The sequence below is a fragment of the Nerophis lumbriciformis genome, linkage group LG08, assembly GCF_033978685.3.
Source record: "Nerophis lumbriciformis linkage group LG08, RoL_Nlum_v2.1, whole genome shotgun sequence".
NCBI lineage: Eukaryota > Metazoa > Chordata > Actinopteri > Syngnathiformes > Syngnathidae > Nerophis > Nerophis lumbriciformis.
In genome coordinates this window covers 19,479,358-19,497,220 of record NC_084555.2, presented here as the reverse complement: position 1 = coordinate 19,497,220, position 17,863 = coordinate 19,479,358, and the positions used below count along the sequence as shown (strand labels likewise).

Below are 17,863 nucleotides of genomic sequence, written 5' to 3'. Positions count from 1 at the left end.
ATTATTGTTTAATTTTCTGTTTTGAGTGTCAGTCCTGACAATATAGCACAAAAACAGACGTAAATACCACTGCATTCCATTTCTATTGTATTATAATTATCACTAATAAAGAATTATTGTTGAATTTTCTGTTTGAGTGTTATAGTCCTGACAATATAGCACAAAAACAGACGTAAATATCACAGCATTCCATTTCTATTGTATTATAATTATCACTAATAAAGAATTATTGTTGAATTTTCTGTTTGAGTGTTAGTCCTGACAATATAGCACAAAAACAGACGAAAATAGCATGTTCCTAAACAGTTCCCTAAACGTTCTTGCCAAACGTTCATGGCTAACGTTCTGCTAACCAAGCAAGAACTCCACAACCTCACGTTCTTTGAACGTTACAAACTAACGTTCCCATAACAATGCCACTACGTTCTCCTAACGTTCACATAACGTTCACGTGTTACCTGGGATATACTACCTTCTTACTACCATTAATACGACTTCTTCAACAGGTGCGGTAGAAAACGGGTGAATGCATTGAAATGCATGAGAATGTTTTATATTTTGAACGTTATTTTTGACACTGTGATTACCAATGTCAACTAAGATTTATCTGAGAGCCAGATGCAGTCATCAAAAGAGCCACATCTGGCTCGAGAGCCATAGGTTCCCTACCCCTGTCCTAATGTCTCAAAACCAATACTGTCGCAGATAACGGAAATGACGGTCGCAAAAGGTAGGTATTGATTGATTGATTGATTGATTGAAACTTTTATTAGTAGATTGCACAGTTCAGTACATATTCCGTACAATTGACCACTAAATGGTAACACAGGTAGGTCTTTATTGTCATTGCACAAGTACAACAAAACTTTGTTTTCAGCACAAACTCTTTCAAGATTAGACAAACAAACAGGGTTACAGAACAGGAACGCTGATGGGTCGCCACAAGGCGCCCTGTAAAAGATGGGAAAAAGGTCAACGCTGGGGAAAGATGAGTAAAAAAAATACAATCTAGACTGGGCTCTTAAGGGGGGCGGAGTACATTTATAGCTAGAATTCACTAAAATGAAAGTATTTCTTTATACATATATATATAGTACAGTACACAGTAATGAAAACACAGTTGTTCTACTAACTGTACTGTACTTGCTGTTTACTTTAAAAAAAATAAAAAAACACTTACCTTTCACTATTTGAGTAGCCTTTGTTCTGCCATTTGAGTACTGGCGAGCGATCTCTGAATCCGGGAACATATCCATCACGGATTTGTTGAAAACATCCGCAAATGAGAACGGGATGTTGCTTGCAAGGTGGCCCATAATACTGCGTTTCCGCCGCCTTGTGCTTCTCTGACCGTCGAGTGTCTATATCCATTCGTCCACCGTGTTATGGGTTATAGATGAACCGATGGATAACGGAGACATATATAATAGCCTCCTTTTCAGGTGAGAGGACGCTAAAGGCAGTGCCTTTAAGGCACGCCCCCAATATTGTTTGTCCGGCTGGAAATTTTGGACATTACTACTTGCCGTAGTTTTGAAGCAATGCATGATGGCAATCCGGATGTTGTGTGTCAGTGTATTAACGTGCCGGCTGGAATAAACACACGCTGAGAAATAGCTCCGTGCCTGCCTACTTTATGGGTTATAGGGTCAATTGTACGGGATATGTACTTCACTGTGCAACCTACTAATAAAGTCTCAATCAATCAATCAAAAATAGATAAACCTATGGATAACGGACACATGTATAATAGTCTCCTTTTCAGGTGAGAGACGACGCTAAAGGCAGTGCCTTTAAGGCACGCCCCCAATAATGTTGTTCGGCTGGAAATCGGGAGAAATTCGGGAGAATGGTTCTCCCGGGAGATTTTCAAGAGAGGCACTGAAATTCGGGAGTCTCCTGGAAAATTCGGGAGGGTTGGCAAGTATGCTCGAGATATCTAGCAACAGAGGGGAGGGAGTGGGGGGCCACGGTGGCAGACTGCAGCTCTTCGGGCGCTGCCCATCCGTCCATCACTCCTATGGGATTTATGTCGAGGGCATTGGATTGGATTGAATCTGTTACCCATCGGAATTTGTAACTCCAGGGGGCGATGTTCCCATGAGGAGAAGAAGAACGCTTGCGTAAATGGCGTAAACTATCTTTAATGCTGAAACGTCAGTTGTCAGAATTTCAGCATTAATAAATTACACATATTCTGGAAATCAATGACTTACTTTCTTTATAGTATGAGTCCATTGTATCAGCTGTTGATTCTCTCTCACACACATACATTTTCCGGATTAAAAGCTATCATGGAATGAAACGTCAGTTGTCAGAATTTCAGCATTAATAAATTACACATATTCTGGAAATCAATTCTTTACTTTCATTATAGTATGAGTCCATTGTTGTTATTAATGCTGAAATTCTGACAACTGACGTTTCAGCACAATAGTTTACGCCATTTACGCAAGCGTTCTTCTTCTCCTCCTCTTTGGGCTTGCCGTTTAACCATCAAACAAACATCATGGGAACATCGCCCCCTGGAGTTACAAATTCCGATGGGTAACAGATTTCGGTACAACACCGGTACCGGTCCGTGAATCGATTGGTGCCGGGCCGCACAAGAATTCAATTTTATTTTATTAAATCAACATAAAAAACACAAATTAGTGCACCAACCCAAAAAACCTCCCTCCCCCATTTACACTCATTCGCACAAAAGGGTTGTTACTTTGTTAATATTTCTGGTTCCTACATTATACATCAATATAGATCAATACTTATTCTACAGTTCATGTCTGCAGTTGTTTTTATTGTGTGAAGTTCATATTTTGTCTCATTATTCAGCTATAGATGTCCCCGTTGTTCAGCAATGTTTGCGAGCGATAGCAAGATTCAGTATATGTTGTGGAAGCCTACGAGAAATGTATTAACCTATAGTTTATTAACACTATAAGGGATATTTTGTTGATGCTAATAAATATCACCAAAGACGATATAATGTGGTCATCCGTGTCGAATAAATCACTTTTTCCTGCACAACTATAAACTTTTAAGTTTCTGCTATGAAAATTGAGAACAAAAATACTGTGGATATATGACCAACAATCACAATATTTATTAATATGACTTAACATGACGTTAGTATATTTGAACAACCATACCATACAAGAGAACACAAACTAATAGGATCTCTTTGTTATTTTCTTATGCTTAGTTCTGCTCTTAAACACCACTAAAATAGTAGAGAATCAACTCAAATGCATCACAGAAAGGTTCTCAAACAAATTAAATGTTTAAACAAACATTTTGCAAAGCGATCGCTGCAAACACGAAAATGGTCCGATTGTATTCCACAGGATAATGCAAGTGTTATTTTTAAGAGCAATTTCCTTCGACGCACTATCGTTTTTTCCCTGACTTCATTACCTTTATGAGCCACTTCTTTCGGGACTATATGAAAGCTGTCTCCTATATCTCTATTTTGAACGATTGGAACACCCAAGAACAGAACAGTAATACATCATTTTCTGCTCAAACTCTACACTACGCTCAAGCTGCTTGACCATAATGTCAAATAAGCCACGAAGAAGAAAATGGGATGAGACGTCATATGCAACCCAGCAATTCAGTTCCTTTTTTTTCTTTTAATTGTCAATTGTAGCCACTCGAATTAGTACTTCCGGTAGACATAGCCAAGATGGCGACGATTGAAATTTTTCCCCCTCAAAAACCGTTATTTACACAAACAAAACATGGCATTACAAATTTTACGGTACTGTAAGTCAGACAGTGGAATCACTTAATAAAAATATGGGAGAAACTATTACAATAATGAAATGTATATGTAAAGAGAACAAGAAAAACTCTATGAACAGTGGAAAAAGTAAACTAGTCATACGAGCAGCACACAAGACAGGAGAAAGCATGGAATTTAGTACCCGAGGTCCTAGAGTTAGCCCAGTGAGTACCACAACAATAACAGTATGTACAATTTAAACAGAATAGAAGACTGGGTTATAAATAGCATATGTTAATAGGAATATAATTAATATAAAATAGAATAATGTAAACTGTGAACCTGCAGTCCAAATAAGAAGTTAAAAAAATGTCAGCAGACCAAACCAAATATTAATGTGTAGATAATAACAAAGAACATTTTTTCAACCATTGAGTGTAGAATGTTGTGCATTTTAATGGATTTCAAAAACAATAGTCGTTGATTAAAATCCAAAACTTTGGGTGGATATATATCGTAGACAGTGTTTTGTATGGAAAAACACACCAATCTCTCTCTCTCTCTCTCTCTCTCTATATATATATATATATATATATATATATATATATATCGATTCGAATTCGAATCGCGATTCTCACGTTGTGCGATTCAGAATCAATTAACATTTTTAAAAAATATTTTTTTTTATTTTTCATTTTATTTAGTTTTTTTTTTTAAATTAATCAATCCAACAAAACAATACACAGCAATACCATAACAATGCAATCCAATTCCAAAACCAAACCCGACCCAGCAACACTCAGAACTGCAATAAACAGAGCAATTGAGAGGAGACACAAACACGACACAGAACAAACCAAAAGTAGTGAAACAAAAATTAATATTATCAACAACAGTATCAAAATTAGTTACAATTTCAACATAGCAGTGATTAAAAATCCCTCATTGACATTATCATTAGACATTTATAAAAAAGAAAAGAACAATAGTGTCACAGTGGCCTACACTTGCATTGCATCTCATAAGCTTGACAACACACTGTGTCCAATATTTTCAAAATATTTAAAAGGTTTTTACAAAAATCTACTCCTCTGCTTGCATGTCAGAAGACTGGGGTACATCCTGCTGAAATTCTATGTATTCAATGAATAAAGAATTGTTTTGAATCGGAAAAATATTGTTTTTGAATCGAGAAACGCGTTCAATCGGAAAAAATAGATTTTGGATCGAATCGTGATCCCAAGAATCGATATTCAATCGAATTGTGGGACACCCAAAGATTCGCAGCCCTTATACATATATATATATATATATATATATATATATATATATATATATATATATATATATATATATATGTTTTCCATCATGTACAAACAGCCTTTTATATATATATATATATATATATATATATATATATATATATAAATAAGGTTGTTTGTACATGATGGAAAACATATATATATATATATATATATATATATATATATATATATATATATATATATATATATATATATATAAAAGGTTGTTTGTACATGATGGAAAACAGGTTTTACTCATGTACAGTATACAGTAGGTTAACGCATGAAAAAAACGCATGGTCTATTTCTAATTCACCACAACAAAATGTACAGACATTGTTGATTGAGGGGGGCTGGGGACAGTCTTGAGTGTGTTCATGCCAGTATCTTCACTATCGGGATGTTCGTTGTCCGTAAGGACACGACTGACATGGAGATTTGTTTCTCCTTTTCAGCCCTCGTTGTCTCTTGGCCAGAATTATTGAACTGGCGGCCCCGGAACCAACGACACCATACCAGTCCCCAAGTTCAGTTTTAAAAGTGGGAGACAAAACATTTTTGCAGCAAATTCCTAAAAGTGTGCCAGTTGTATAGAAGAACTTGGGACCACTGTAAACACATTAGCAGATCCTTGCATTGACATTTTAACCTTTGCTAACACAGGACAATAAGGTCCAAACTTGTGATTTGCATAACTGAAGCGTTCCTTAAAGCACTCCTTTAAGTCCTCTCCGTTTTGGTAGTTTAAAAACATTTTAGAATGTGATTTATGTAACTAAGGTGTTGCCATAGCTTGTTTACTTCAGATGCAGGCAGTAGTCATTTGTTCAACTTCTTTAGTTCCTCAAGGTTCTATTTTAGGTCCTCTCTTTTTCATCCTTTAAGCCAGGGATTCTAAAACTGTGGTACACGTACCACTAGCAGTTTAGACCAAAGAATCACTGATTAAAGTAGTCTTTTATTTTTCCTGTATTCAAACACAGTGTTACTGTTCAAACTGTGTGTAATGTTACAGTGGCCAAAAATATTAAATACACTTGTTAAATAAAACTTATGCCTTGTTTTAATGAATACTTAGGCCTACTATGCGACTGTATTTTAATGTTGGTCATTATGGTCATTACGCCTAGTGTTTTCTAAGGTGGTACTTGGTGAAAAACTTTGGCAAACCACTGATTTCGGCTATTTAACTTGTGACCCACAAGTTCAGTAAAAAAACAACACATTTTTTTGCAGGAGATTCTAAAAAACACTGGAGTGCTGTCATTGAGATGATCTTTGACTAGCTTTTTTGCAGGATGTCTTTAAAAACAGCAGAGCACTATAAAATAAATAGACCAAAATGAAATGTCTACTCTATAGGATGCTGGTTATCCAGAATATACAAAATAAGAATGATAGTGAAGGTCCTTAGGCCAAAACAATTTAGTTGCCCTGTTCTAGACCATAAATTAGTCCAGTGCGTACTCACCATTTTAGGATTTTCAGTAGAAGCATTTAAGTCCCATCTTAAAACTCATTTGTATACTCTAGCCTTTAAATAGACCCCCCTTTTAGACCAGTTGATCTGCCAGACCATAAATTAGTCCAGTGCGTACTCACCATTTTAGGATTTTCAGTAGAAGCATTTAAGTCCCATCTTAAAACTCATTTGTATACTCTAGCCTTTAAATAGAACCCCCTTTTAGACCGTTTCTTTTTTTTCTTCTGCTCTGCCCCCTTCTCCCTCGTGGAAGGGGGGGGGGGCACAGGTCCGGTGGCCACGGATGAAGTGCTGGCTGTCCAGAGTCAGGACCCAGGGTGGACCGCTCGCCTGTGCATCAGTTAGGGACATCTCTGCGCTGCTGACCTATCTCCGCTCCGGATGGCCTCCTGCTGGCCTCCTGCTGGCCCCACTATGGACTGGACTTTCACAATATTATGCTAGATCCACTCGACGTCCATTGCACCGGTCGCCCTAGAGGGGGGGGGGGGGGGGTCGCCCACATCTGCGGTCCTCTCCAAGGTTTCTCATTGTCATCCCACTGGGTTGAGTTTTTCCTTGCCCTGATGTGGGATCTGAACCGAGGATGTTGTTGTGGCTTGTGCAGCCCTTTGAGACACTTGTGATTTAGGGCTATTGATTGATAGGATGTATTCAGTGCACTGTAAAGTATAAAGAGCGTAAAATGCACAAATTAAGACACATGATTCAATCAAAGTTGATTTGTATAGCCCTGAATCACAAGCCACAACAACATCCCCTGATCTCGAACCCATTTCCGGCCAGGGACTGTAGCCTCCTTGATACAGACAAATGAACAATGTGATAAAAATCTTTGAGATAAATAATAACATTTTCATCGCAGCTTGTAGTGTGAATTACCAACGCCAACACACAAATACAAAACAGCCACTACAAATACACACAGTCATTTTGTTTTGTTTTTGTCCTAGGAGTTTAAATTTGTTTTCTTTGCTACTGTTTTGTTAATAACTATGCGTATTTTTCTCGCTAACTGAGGAAAGGATGGCGCGGAAGGGAAAACGGTCCGAGGCAGCGAGGCGCCGATGGAGGAGGCAGGCCCTTGCTGGTCCACACATCAGGCAGACCAGCACACCCAAGCAGGTACAATTTCTAGCTATTTTTCATGTCAGCATTTTACGCATACATTGACACGCTACAATGTAATAACGCGACCATAATAGATTGCTAGACACAATCACGTTGGTATTGTCGGTGATATTTGCAAAATTGCATACATTTTACGTGGCTTGTTCATGCAGAATCCCGATCGATAGAATTGCACTTTTGGCACCTGGCGCTACAGTATATTACCGGGTGCTATTATAAGCACGTTGTCGATCTCATAGAGATTCCACACTGGAGCAACTGTCTGTTAAAAGAGATTTTCCCATGTTATCACAATGTAGCCGTGCTGGAATACTAGCTGTTAGCATGCTAGTAGTTAGCATTTTTCTTTTTGTTCGCGTACGAGGTTGAAATTGTTGAAAAAGAGTAGCCCAAAATTCCACCCAGCTGGATCATAAACACCGAGATAGAAGTTAGCAACAGGTAGCTGATAGAATTCCCGCGGGGGTTATTTTAGTTGCTGGTTGCTAAAGTACTAACCCAAGGAGCAGGGCCACAGAGGTGGGGGTGTTGGGAGGCGAGGTGACTGCAGCATAATTAAAGATGGCGGACTCGGAGGACTTTCAACTCAAACGATTAAAGGTAAGAAAAATGCAACGGGGGTCCATTTACTCCTGAGCACCGTGCGCTGAAGCAGATTATCTACCGCGTCTAACCTTCAATTGGCGTATGAGGCCATTGTTATGTATATCCAGCGAAGAAATTCTGTTTAGGCTAAAGCTAGTTAGCTCCCAACTATGTTAAGCTAGCTCGCGTTTGTTTAGCATCGATGTGTGCACAATGTTCTGTATCACTGAATGCAAGTGTGACGATAGTTTGGGGACAAAAAACGATATGTTTTAGAATACTTCAAAGGGAGTAAGAACATGTCGCCGATGCAGTGTTTTTGAACGCCGTTTTTTTCTTGGTGGCTGACAAGGACAAAAACTATACAAATACGCCCAATCGAGTCGGTCTAATATTTATTTTCAAGCCGCCATTACGATTACGTTTCTTTTTGGCTGAATACTAAAATAGTTCGAAAGTTAAACATCCTGAATGAATCTCACTAAGTGATAGCGGCTCATTCATATCAATATTCATCGATTAACTTGTTTAGGTTGCGTAGTCACACTGTTTGGATGCCTAGGTTAACACAGACCTTACTTCATTTAACATTTTATTCCCATTTAAAGCGCAATCATTTAGTATTTTATGTCAACAGCTTGAATATGCAGTGAACATCACTGTTCTCTTGGTCATCCATGTATATGCCCATTTATTTTACACCTTATTGCTCACATTCAGAGAAACATGTCCCTTCTTGGGTAAACGTATTTACATATGATCACTGGGCTGAAAATCAAATCAAATCAACTTTATTTATAGAGAAGCCAAAGTAAGGAGTGTGACAATGCACGTTAATACATGGCAGCATTGCATAGCAGTCGACACAGATACCATGTAAACATGCAGCCTCTATCAGTTTCTACCCCATAGGTTTCTTACAGTTGATGCAGAATAACACAAAACAACATGACATCATGGCTGCATCGCTTGTAAACAATCACTGTCCAGTTTACTATAAATACAACAACTTGTTGTTTTTGTCAATGGCAAAACTACTCAGCAAGGTATTAATTTAGAATCCTAGTTAAAAGAAACCTGCACTTTTTAAAAGCATTTAGCCCATCATCCACAAGAGAATATTTTGCATATTTTACCTTTTCTGTTGTAGATAGTTGCCTCAGGTGTTGTTTTGACTAACAATGCAGGTATTGGGTGACTCAACTATTTCATTTATAAAACCCTCTGAAAAACATCCAAAAACATTGTGTGCATGGCTGTAACTACCATTGAGAACACCGAGGTCATGTCCTCTGTAGTGACAAAAAGGATGCGATATGACTGACTGCAGGTTTATTTTTTGTAGGACATCACTTGCGCCCCTACATCACTGCTTGTGGTAGATCATCCTTTTGTAACTATACCATCTTTGGTCATTGTTGTTTGTACAGCAATAGAAGTTCACTTTTACATTTGGCGGGGTCATATTATGATTATTTCTAAACACTTCTTTGTGGTGTACATAACATGTAATGGTGGTTCTTTGGTCAAAGTTTTGCCCAAGATTATGTTTTACAGACCATCTTCAAACCGCTTTCTGACCAACTCTTCAGGATGCGCTGTTTTGTGGGCGGTTTTATTGAAGTGCCTCCACTTTGACTGCTTCAGCCATGTTGTAGTTTTTGATAAAAATAACAAACTTATTAACTACAATGGTGGACTCACGCAAAGCTCTTTGGGTAAAACTTTACCATATGTAGAGCTATCCGCTGATGTCACAAATTGGGCAAGTTTCAAAATGCTGGTTTGGAGGAAGTATAAAGGAAGGCAAGATTGTTTTATGAATATCTGCGCCATGCCTCCGCAGTTTGATTTAAAAATTTCGGGACTTATGCATATCCCAAATACACAAAAACAGGTACCAATGCGTAAGAAATGTTGGTTTTGCATAATAGGTCCCCTATAAATTATGTTATTCCCACATCCCACCTCAGATAAACATCATCCGATTTGATCGAATTGTGCTGTCAATGTAACATTAACGTTCAGTTGTATTGACATAACTGAGATGGCGACTTGCCCACAGTGTACGCCGCCTTCCGTCTGTGTGCAGCTGAGATATCCTCCAGCACCCCCCACGACCCTGTAAGGGACAAGCGGTAGAAAATGGATGGATGGATGGATTTCTCTTGAATTATGTGATTGCTCTCAGTATAATACCGCATTTGTTACTTTGTGCTGACCTAGTTGTAGGTTAATTATTTACATAAAGTTGAAAAAATGTAACCAAACATTTTTTCTTTTGGGGAAAAAACGGCACAGGGAAAGTCTGAGGCCCCGTTTACACTAAGCCGGATAAGGCTATCCAGGGTAAATCCCACCTAACCTTATCCGTGTCCACACACAACAATGCCACTGTTTAAAACCCCGCCCCCCTCTGTCCACCGGTGCAACGCGACCTAGTACGCATGCGCGGGGGAAGGGGGGGGACATCCATCTGTTCTCCAGTAGATGACTTTACTTCACTGTGAAGTTATTTAAAAGAGCTAAAATGTAAGTAGTTTGCTGTGCAATTTACATTTGTTTGCTGTGTTTTGTGGGCAGGTTTTTAAATTAAAATGTATCTCCTTTGAACAATATCCAATGTTGTGGTATTTCAATGAACTAGAATCCAGTGTGCTGTGGGGCCCTATTGTGGTGAATCACACCTGAGCCATCATAAATTAATCAAATCTTTAATCGACATGATAAAGTAGACAATGCCATAAACTGTTTGGGACACGAGGGGATGGTTCCATCTTTCAGCTGCACGCTAATGGCGGAGTTCGCGAAGATGCAGGCATCATGCACACTGCCTGGTAATTTCACAGTCACATCCATAAAGCAATATTTGTAGTCACACACTGCCTATCACGATCACATCCACGGGAGGAAGGGACCAAGTTTTCCAGTAAGTAGAATCACAGCTGACTGTTCTCTTGCCGTCTGAGAAGTGTTGTATCCCAAATAGCTGTAATCGCCCGTTGCCTTTTCTTAAGGTATTTATTTGTGATTTCCAAAAGCGCCTGTACATGTACAAGAAGGAGAAACACGGGCATGTCTGCATGATCCGCCTCCATCTTTGTTATAAAGCTGCCTGTGGCGCGTTCTTTCTGATGTCACTTCCAGTGTGGGGCGCGGACTTTCTGGCATCACTTCTTGTGTGGGCGCGTTCTTTCTGGCGTCACTTTCTCTCCGAACTCACTTTGTAAACGATCAATGAGTCCATTCAAAGCTAAGTGCCGGAGATTCAAGAAATACACGGCTGACTTACCCGTGTAAAAATTTGTCCGAGGAGGCGGACCTTAAACACTGGTTTAGTGTGGCTGAAACGGGGCTTAGGCTAAATAATTATTTGTTTAAGGTGTTAAACGACTTAGTGCAGACCTGGCTTGAGAGGAGTAGAAAAACTAAGAAAAGTCGAGTGCTGCCACAGCTCCCTACCCTGGCCCGTACATGATTATCCTTGTTGCATATACTCAACATGTTACACAAACAATACTGTCCTCATATTGTCCACATCAAACAATGTAATGACCACAGAGTTGTTTGGCAATCATTACGTACCGGTACCTTATATAACCTAAATTCAACAATATGTCAATTATAAGAGTAATAGTATCATATTATAAAATACATATAACTTTTACTCTTGTGTTGTTTGTTTTTGAGTTCTCAATATTTAATATTTGAATTTTTCCAATGTGTCTCATGTTGATATGAAGCAGGTGTAATTTGTTTGACTTAATGAGCCTCCTTACAGTTTAACCGGCGAGAAAAGTGAGGACAGACAGTGGATGAAGAAATCAATACAAATTCAGGCATTTTTTAATCCGACCGGGGCCAGACAGATTGGTTGTTCAAGTGTACGTTGGTAAACCTTACTCACTGACGCCCTAAAGGAAAACCACTATTTTAAAAATGTTGCCCATCATCCACAATACCTACTGTATGTGAGACAACACACATTTTCCCTTTTCTGTTCTAGATAGTGAAGAACTGCTAGCAAAAGACAGCCACCACTGCAGGTTATTGGGATTCACCTATTCTGTCTATAAAGCCAACTAAAAAACCTCACACAATGTTTTATATACATGCTGTAACCAAGTAGTAATGGCCACATTCAAGATAATATGTAATATTTACAGTATTTTGGTCATTTTAAGCATTACCGGAACTTATTTTCTGGGTGCATTGATTTTACAGAGCGCATAGCAACTAATGCTATTTCCATCAACAACTACCACCAATTATGGCAGACCTCGTAAGACCTAACGACTATTTTCTAACTACCTTGGAAAAAATGATAATCCTGAGCCATATTTTTTTCAGGCTGAATATACCGAGGATGAGCAACAAAAATTCTAGGCAGATCTAGCTACAGTGACCATTATGTAGAACTATTGCTAAACGTTTCATTGACAAAAGAAGAACATAACATTTAGTGATGTGAATCTCCCAACAATTCATAATACAATTATATTCCCATTTTTGGGGTGGCTATATGATTTAGGATCGATTATCGATTCAAACCAATTATTTGGTTTATGAATTACAATAAAAAAAACTTTTTGAAACAGGTTTGCTCCTAACTTATGACATAAACATGCAGCGAATAAAATTATACATCTGTTCAGAATCCTATACAAGTAAGAATCGCAAATCAGATGTGAATTAATTTGTATTCTGGCGTCCCAAATAACTCTTTCTTAATGTCCTCACTCACTGGGATGCTGACTGATGGGTGGCTGCAACCTTCATCACAAGATTTGTGCTCCCTGTTGAGTTAGTAAATTCAGCATAGTCCTCACTTCTTAAGTAAAAATGCTGATTTAAAATTGGTAGCCAGTATCCACGGCTTCAGTCGGTTCTGATTTTTCATTGGTAGTGTGTGGAATTTCCAAGTTGACCAACTTATAAACTTATTGGCACAACTTTCCACTGTACACATGCAAAGCATGATTTATAACTTAGCATTAACTTTTCCAAACATAAAGGTGCTGGTTGCAACTTCTCACAGTAACTTTTTTTTTAAAGCAAAAAACACCAAAGCTTATGTTTCTATGAGTGGTTTAACAGAACACATCTGTTTGACAATTGTCTCTATTTTTCAAATTGACTAAGATTATATACAAAAAAATGTTGATTGCCCGAATAAAATTATTGGTGTTTATGGCGGTCACTCACCCGCTCTCGTCAACACGTACGTGTGTAGAGCACGTGCACACATACAAAAGCAGTCCAAGAAAAGCAACAAATAATTTGCAGTCATGTTGTTGTTATGATAGAATAAACATTCAATGACAGCTAACGCTAACTATCCAACTTGCTTTTAGCTAGCAACACCTGAAACGCGTGCATGTGTTATGTACGTACGCAATTACGTACAAAAAGCCGTGAGAGGGCGGGGTGTACTGTGTAAAATACTTTGGAAATTGGCGTCCTTTAGGCACCTGTGTAAAATGTGGCAGATAGCCACTTAGCGTTACCTCTTGATAGTAACCTGAGGGGCTGTGAGCAAGGTACTCTGTCACTACACCAGAAGAGTGGTTCCTCTGTGTAAGCTATAATGTCGTTATAGCTTGGCTAATTATATGCCGGTCATGGCATATAAAACATTTTTTTGTCTGTTTTTTAGTAGGCTTTATAGGTTAAATAGTCGAATCAAATGTTCGCCGCCTTGTGCTAGTAGTATTTCACTGTGTAGAACACAGAAAAAGGGAAGACATATGTTGTTGTCTCTCATAAGGATTGTGGATGATGGGGAGAATAAAAAACAAGTTTTCCTTTTAAGAGTTTGCGCTTGACATGTGTCGACCTTTTGGGGTTTTAGCTCTATGCCTTGCAATATCCAGGTTGGAGCCCTGGGCAGGATGAAGCAGGGGCTGGAGCAGGCAGATACATATTTTGTTTTACACAACTTTTCAGAATTTTATTTTTTTTGCTTTATGACCTTTTACATCTAGACTATATTGGATTAGAATATTGTGTATTTAAGAACATTTAGATGACTTAGACCAGCGGGGCCTATTGTTGAGCCGCGAGCGCACCCTAGAGGGCCATCAAGAATATCTGTTTCTCAGCTGTGTTTCATTTGGGCGGTAGTTGTAATACACTTTTCCACTGATTGTGGCAGTAATGCCAATATCAAACATGAGAAGTTTCTTAAAGGGGAACTGCACTTTTTTGGGAATTTGGCCTATCGTTCACAATCGTATGAAAGACAAAGCAACAAATGTATTTAAAAAAAAAAGCATTTTAACTAAAATAAAAGTCAGCTTACAATGTAGCCAATGGGAAGTCCTCTATTCTGCCCATAAAACCCAAACCATCCAAACACCGGTACTGGTAAGCTGCTTTCTCTCATCAGAGCTTGTGGAAGTTTATTCTATATCATAAATAATGCCTCTCACCTTGATAGTAAAAGGATGAGGACATAATCCGACAAGTTGGTACACTTTGGAATCCAACTTAGACCTGGAAATGGCGAGAGAGACACAAAAAGACGCTTGTTTCAACCCTCCTTTTCTTTGCGAGGATTATGAACCATTTTTCATCCAAACGGAAATATAACAAGATTCTATCAGTCGGCATCCTAGTGACAGCAGACATATAACAGTAAGTGATGTTTTATTATTTTTGTTTGGTTTTCATGAAGTCTACAGTGAGCAATAATCAGTTATGTAGTTGAAGAACAAATCAAACATTGTGATGCTTTTTTAAAATTAATGCGCCGGGTATGCTTAAAATGAGCAAAATACGTAAATATTACTTATTATGAATGTGCCCGTTACTACATTACATATATACTTACAGCATGTATATAAAACCTTTAATGTAGGTGTTTGGATGTTTAAGGGCTTTATAGGCAGAATAGAGTGACTCCCATTGTAAGCAGACTTTTGATCGCATTTATTTACTATTTAAAATGCGTAGAAAAAGTGTTCTTGTCTTACGAAAGGATTGTGGATGGTGGGCAAAATTCCAAAAATGTGCAGTTTAAGCGCAAAAAAATCTGCCTAAAGTGGTAAAGCTGTATTTTAATTTGTACTTTAATTAAATGAGTGTTTAGTTAAGAAACATATTCATTATTAATTTATCTATTTGAGGACAACATAATTATAGGTAGATGTATTTTAGTCATTAATGACTTCTTTTTTATGCAGTATATTTGGTTGGTACTTATTTTTCTAATCAGCCTGACGTAGGCCCAATGTTTGTGTGTTAAATAATAATCTTTGTGATTAGCACATGGTTTCATATCATTTGACAAGGTTGTAAACTGTAAATAGATCAGATATAATTGTTGAATACGATTAAAATCAAGAGTAAGATCACTAATTCAGTGTTAATATTTGAATGGGGCCCTATATAATGGAAAAGTTGGGCCTTGAGGTCAAAACAGTTTTGAATAACCCATTACATTATTGTAATTTCAGTGAGTCTTTGTGGATGCTGACTGGCCGCCCCCATTTCCTGCATCTTGCCTTTTATGTCATTGCTGCCTTCGGACCACCATATTTTGACCTTGACATTTTTCAAATCCTGGTTACTGCCCTGAGTGTAGGCGTTAACTTCGAGAGACTGCTTTTCTGGCATAGTGACACAGGGCCTTGCTCACAGCGCCCACGACTGAGTGGTAACGCTAGCTACTGGAACTGCTGTGGAATCGCCTTGAGTTTAGAAAACTTTATGCTAGATTGTAAATCATGCCTCGCACATGTGTAGTAGAAGGTTGTGGCAAGAAGCCGAAAAATTGGTCAACTTTGAAATTCCACGGGCTACCAACTAAATATCCGGACCGACTGAAGCAGTGGATACTGGCGCTCACCTTAGACCCAATGACATCGCGAGGAAGACTCAGCAACATCCTGGTTTGCTCGCAGCATTTTTTACCTGAGGACTATGTTGAATTTACCAGCTCAGCGGGGAACACAAGTCTTGTGCTGAAAGATACAGCCATCCCATCAGTCGACATCCCACTGAGAGCAAACATTGTAAGTGACTCTGTTTTGTTTTAATTTTTTCGATTAAACATTTAGCATTAGTGTTACATGATTAATAACACTACGAGAATGGCTTTGTGTTTCACATTTACACCACCAAGTCATGAGTCTTGAGTCTCTTGGCCCCCGTCAGTTCCCGACGTCTCACTCTTATTGATCACTCAGCTTCTAAAACCCAAAAGATAAGGTTCTATATCCTCATTGTCCCAAAGTAGTTGGCAGTGATGGCTCTCACAAAGTTTGCCATGATTAGTGGTAGTAAACACAAAACGTGCTCTCTATGCTGTTGTAACTTGTTGACGGAAGTAGCGTCAATTGCGATGCGCTCTGTGAAATCATTGTGGAGAAGAAAGAAAGAAATCAAGAAATAAGTTTTGATAATGCTTAAAATGACCAAAATACTGTATTATCATAAATGTGCCTGTTACTTCTGTTGGAGGTTTTGGCGTGTTTTTTAGTGGCTTTATATGTGGAATAGGTGAATATCCCATTACCTGCATTGTTTGTTAAAAGGTGGCTATCTAGAACAGTGGTTCTCAACCTTTTTTCATTGATGTACCCCCTGTGAATTTTTTTAATTCAAGTACCCCCTAATCAGAGCTAAGAATTTTTGGTTGAAAAAAAGAGATAAAGAAGTAAAATACAGCACTATGTCATCAGTTTCTGATTTATTGAATTGTATAACAGTGCAAAATATTGCTCATTTGTAGTGGTCTTTCTTGAACTATTTGAAAAAAAAGATAGGTTTTTATTTATATTTATAAAGGATTTTTGAATTGTTGCTATTTTTAGAATATTAAAAAAAAATCTCACGTACCCCTTGGCATACCTTCAAGTACCCCCAGGGGTACGCGTACCCCCATTTGAGAACCACTGATCTAGAACACACAGAAAATGAAAGGAATGCTTTTTTGTCTCACATAGAGATTGTGGATGATTGCTGCATTTCTGGAAAAAGAAAGCAGACAGTTGTTTGAGATGACATGCCCAAATATTTGAGCACTATTGTTTGATTGTGTGATGCTTGTTAGTAAATCACTCCATTTCATATCAGTCCTTCATATCATGCAGCATCTGAAGCCAGTGTTTCCCTTACGAGGAAGCACAAACACATGTACCGACTGTATTGCAATCGCTCCTCCACAGTTGTATTTCACAAAAAAATGTCCACAAATGAAAATAAAGACATGTTCTTAACTTAATGCGCTTCCCCCAATGCGAGATGAGAAATTGTAAAAGCACGACATTGTTGCCATGCTGTCGTATAAGCACGTAATCTAAGACTACTTAGTTTGATAAAAGGACACACGTTATAGACCTGTTCTCTATGCAATTATTTATCCTCAAACTACTTCTGTTGTGAATTGCCATTTTATAGAAATTAAATGAACTTTCTCGGGGAAGAAAGACAGATTTAGTAGGCAACAGGGAGGGATGAAGTCTAAATATGTACCATTGTTTTAACGATCAAATTATAACAGTGAAACTTCAATTTTGTATTAAGAATTTAATTAAAACAGCCTGAAAATAATATGTCTGTCTTGTTTGGTCAGTGATGAGTAGACAACAAAAACATTATAGATAACAAAGTAGGGATAAAAGGTATTAATGA

At 38.1% G+C, this 17,863-nt stretch overlaps 1 protein-coding gene across 4 annotated transcripts in view; it reads left to right on the top strand.

Annotated features, from left to right (window-relative positions):
- The first annotated feature begins 7,555 nt into the window (after positions 1–7,555).
- The window catches only part of LOC133611548 (zinc finger MYM-type protein 4-like), an 80,273-nt gene continuing 69,965 nt past the window's right edge, over positions 7,556–17,863 (top strand). Inside the window, exons 1-2 of one of the 4 annotated variants that reach the window (XM_061968428.1) lie at positions 7,744–8,242; positions 15,685–16,242. In XM_061968428.1, coding sequence (XP_061824412.1) covers positions 15,955–16,242 — 288 coding nt within the window. In that variant the 5' untranslated portion in view covers positions 7,744–8,242; positions 15,685–15,954. Of the gene's footprint in view, positions 7,637–7,743; positions 8,243–15,684; positions 16,243–17,863 lie in introns of those variants that run through there. The other 3 variants (XM_061968429.1, XM_072913652.1, XM_061968430.1) reach the window with 3 other exon arrangements.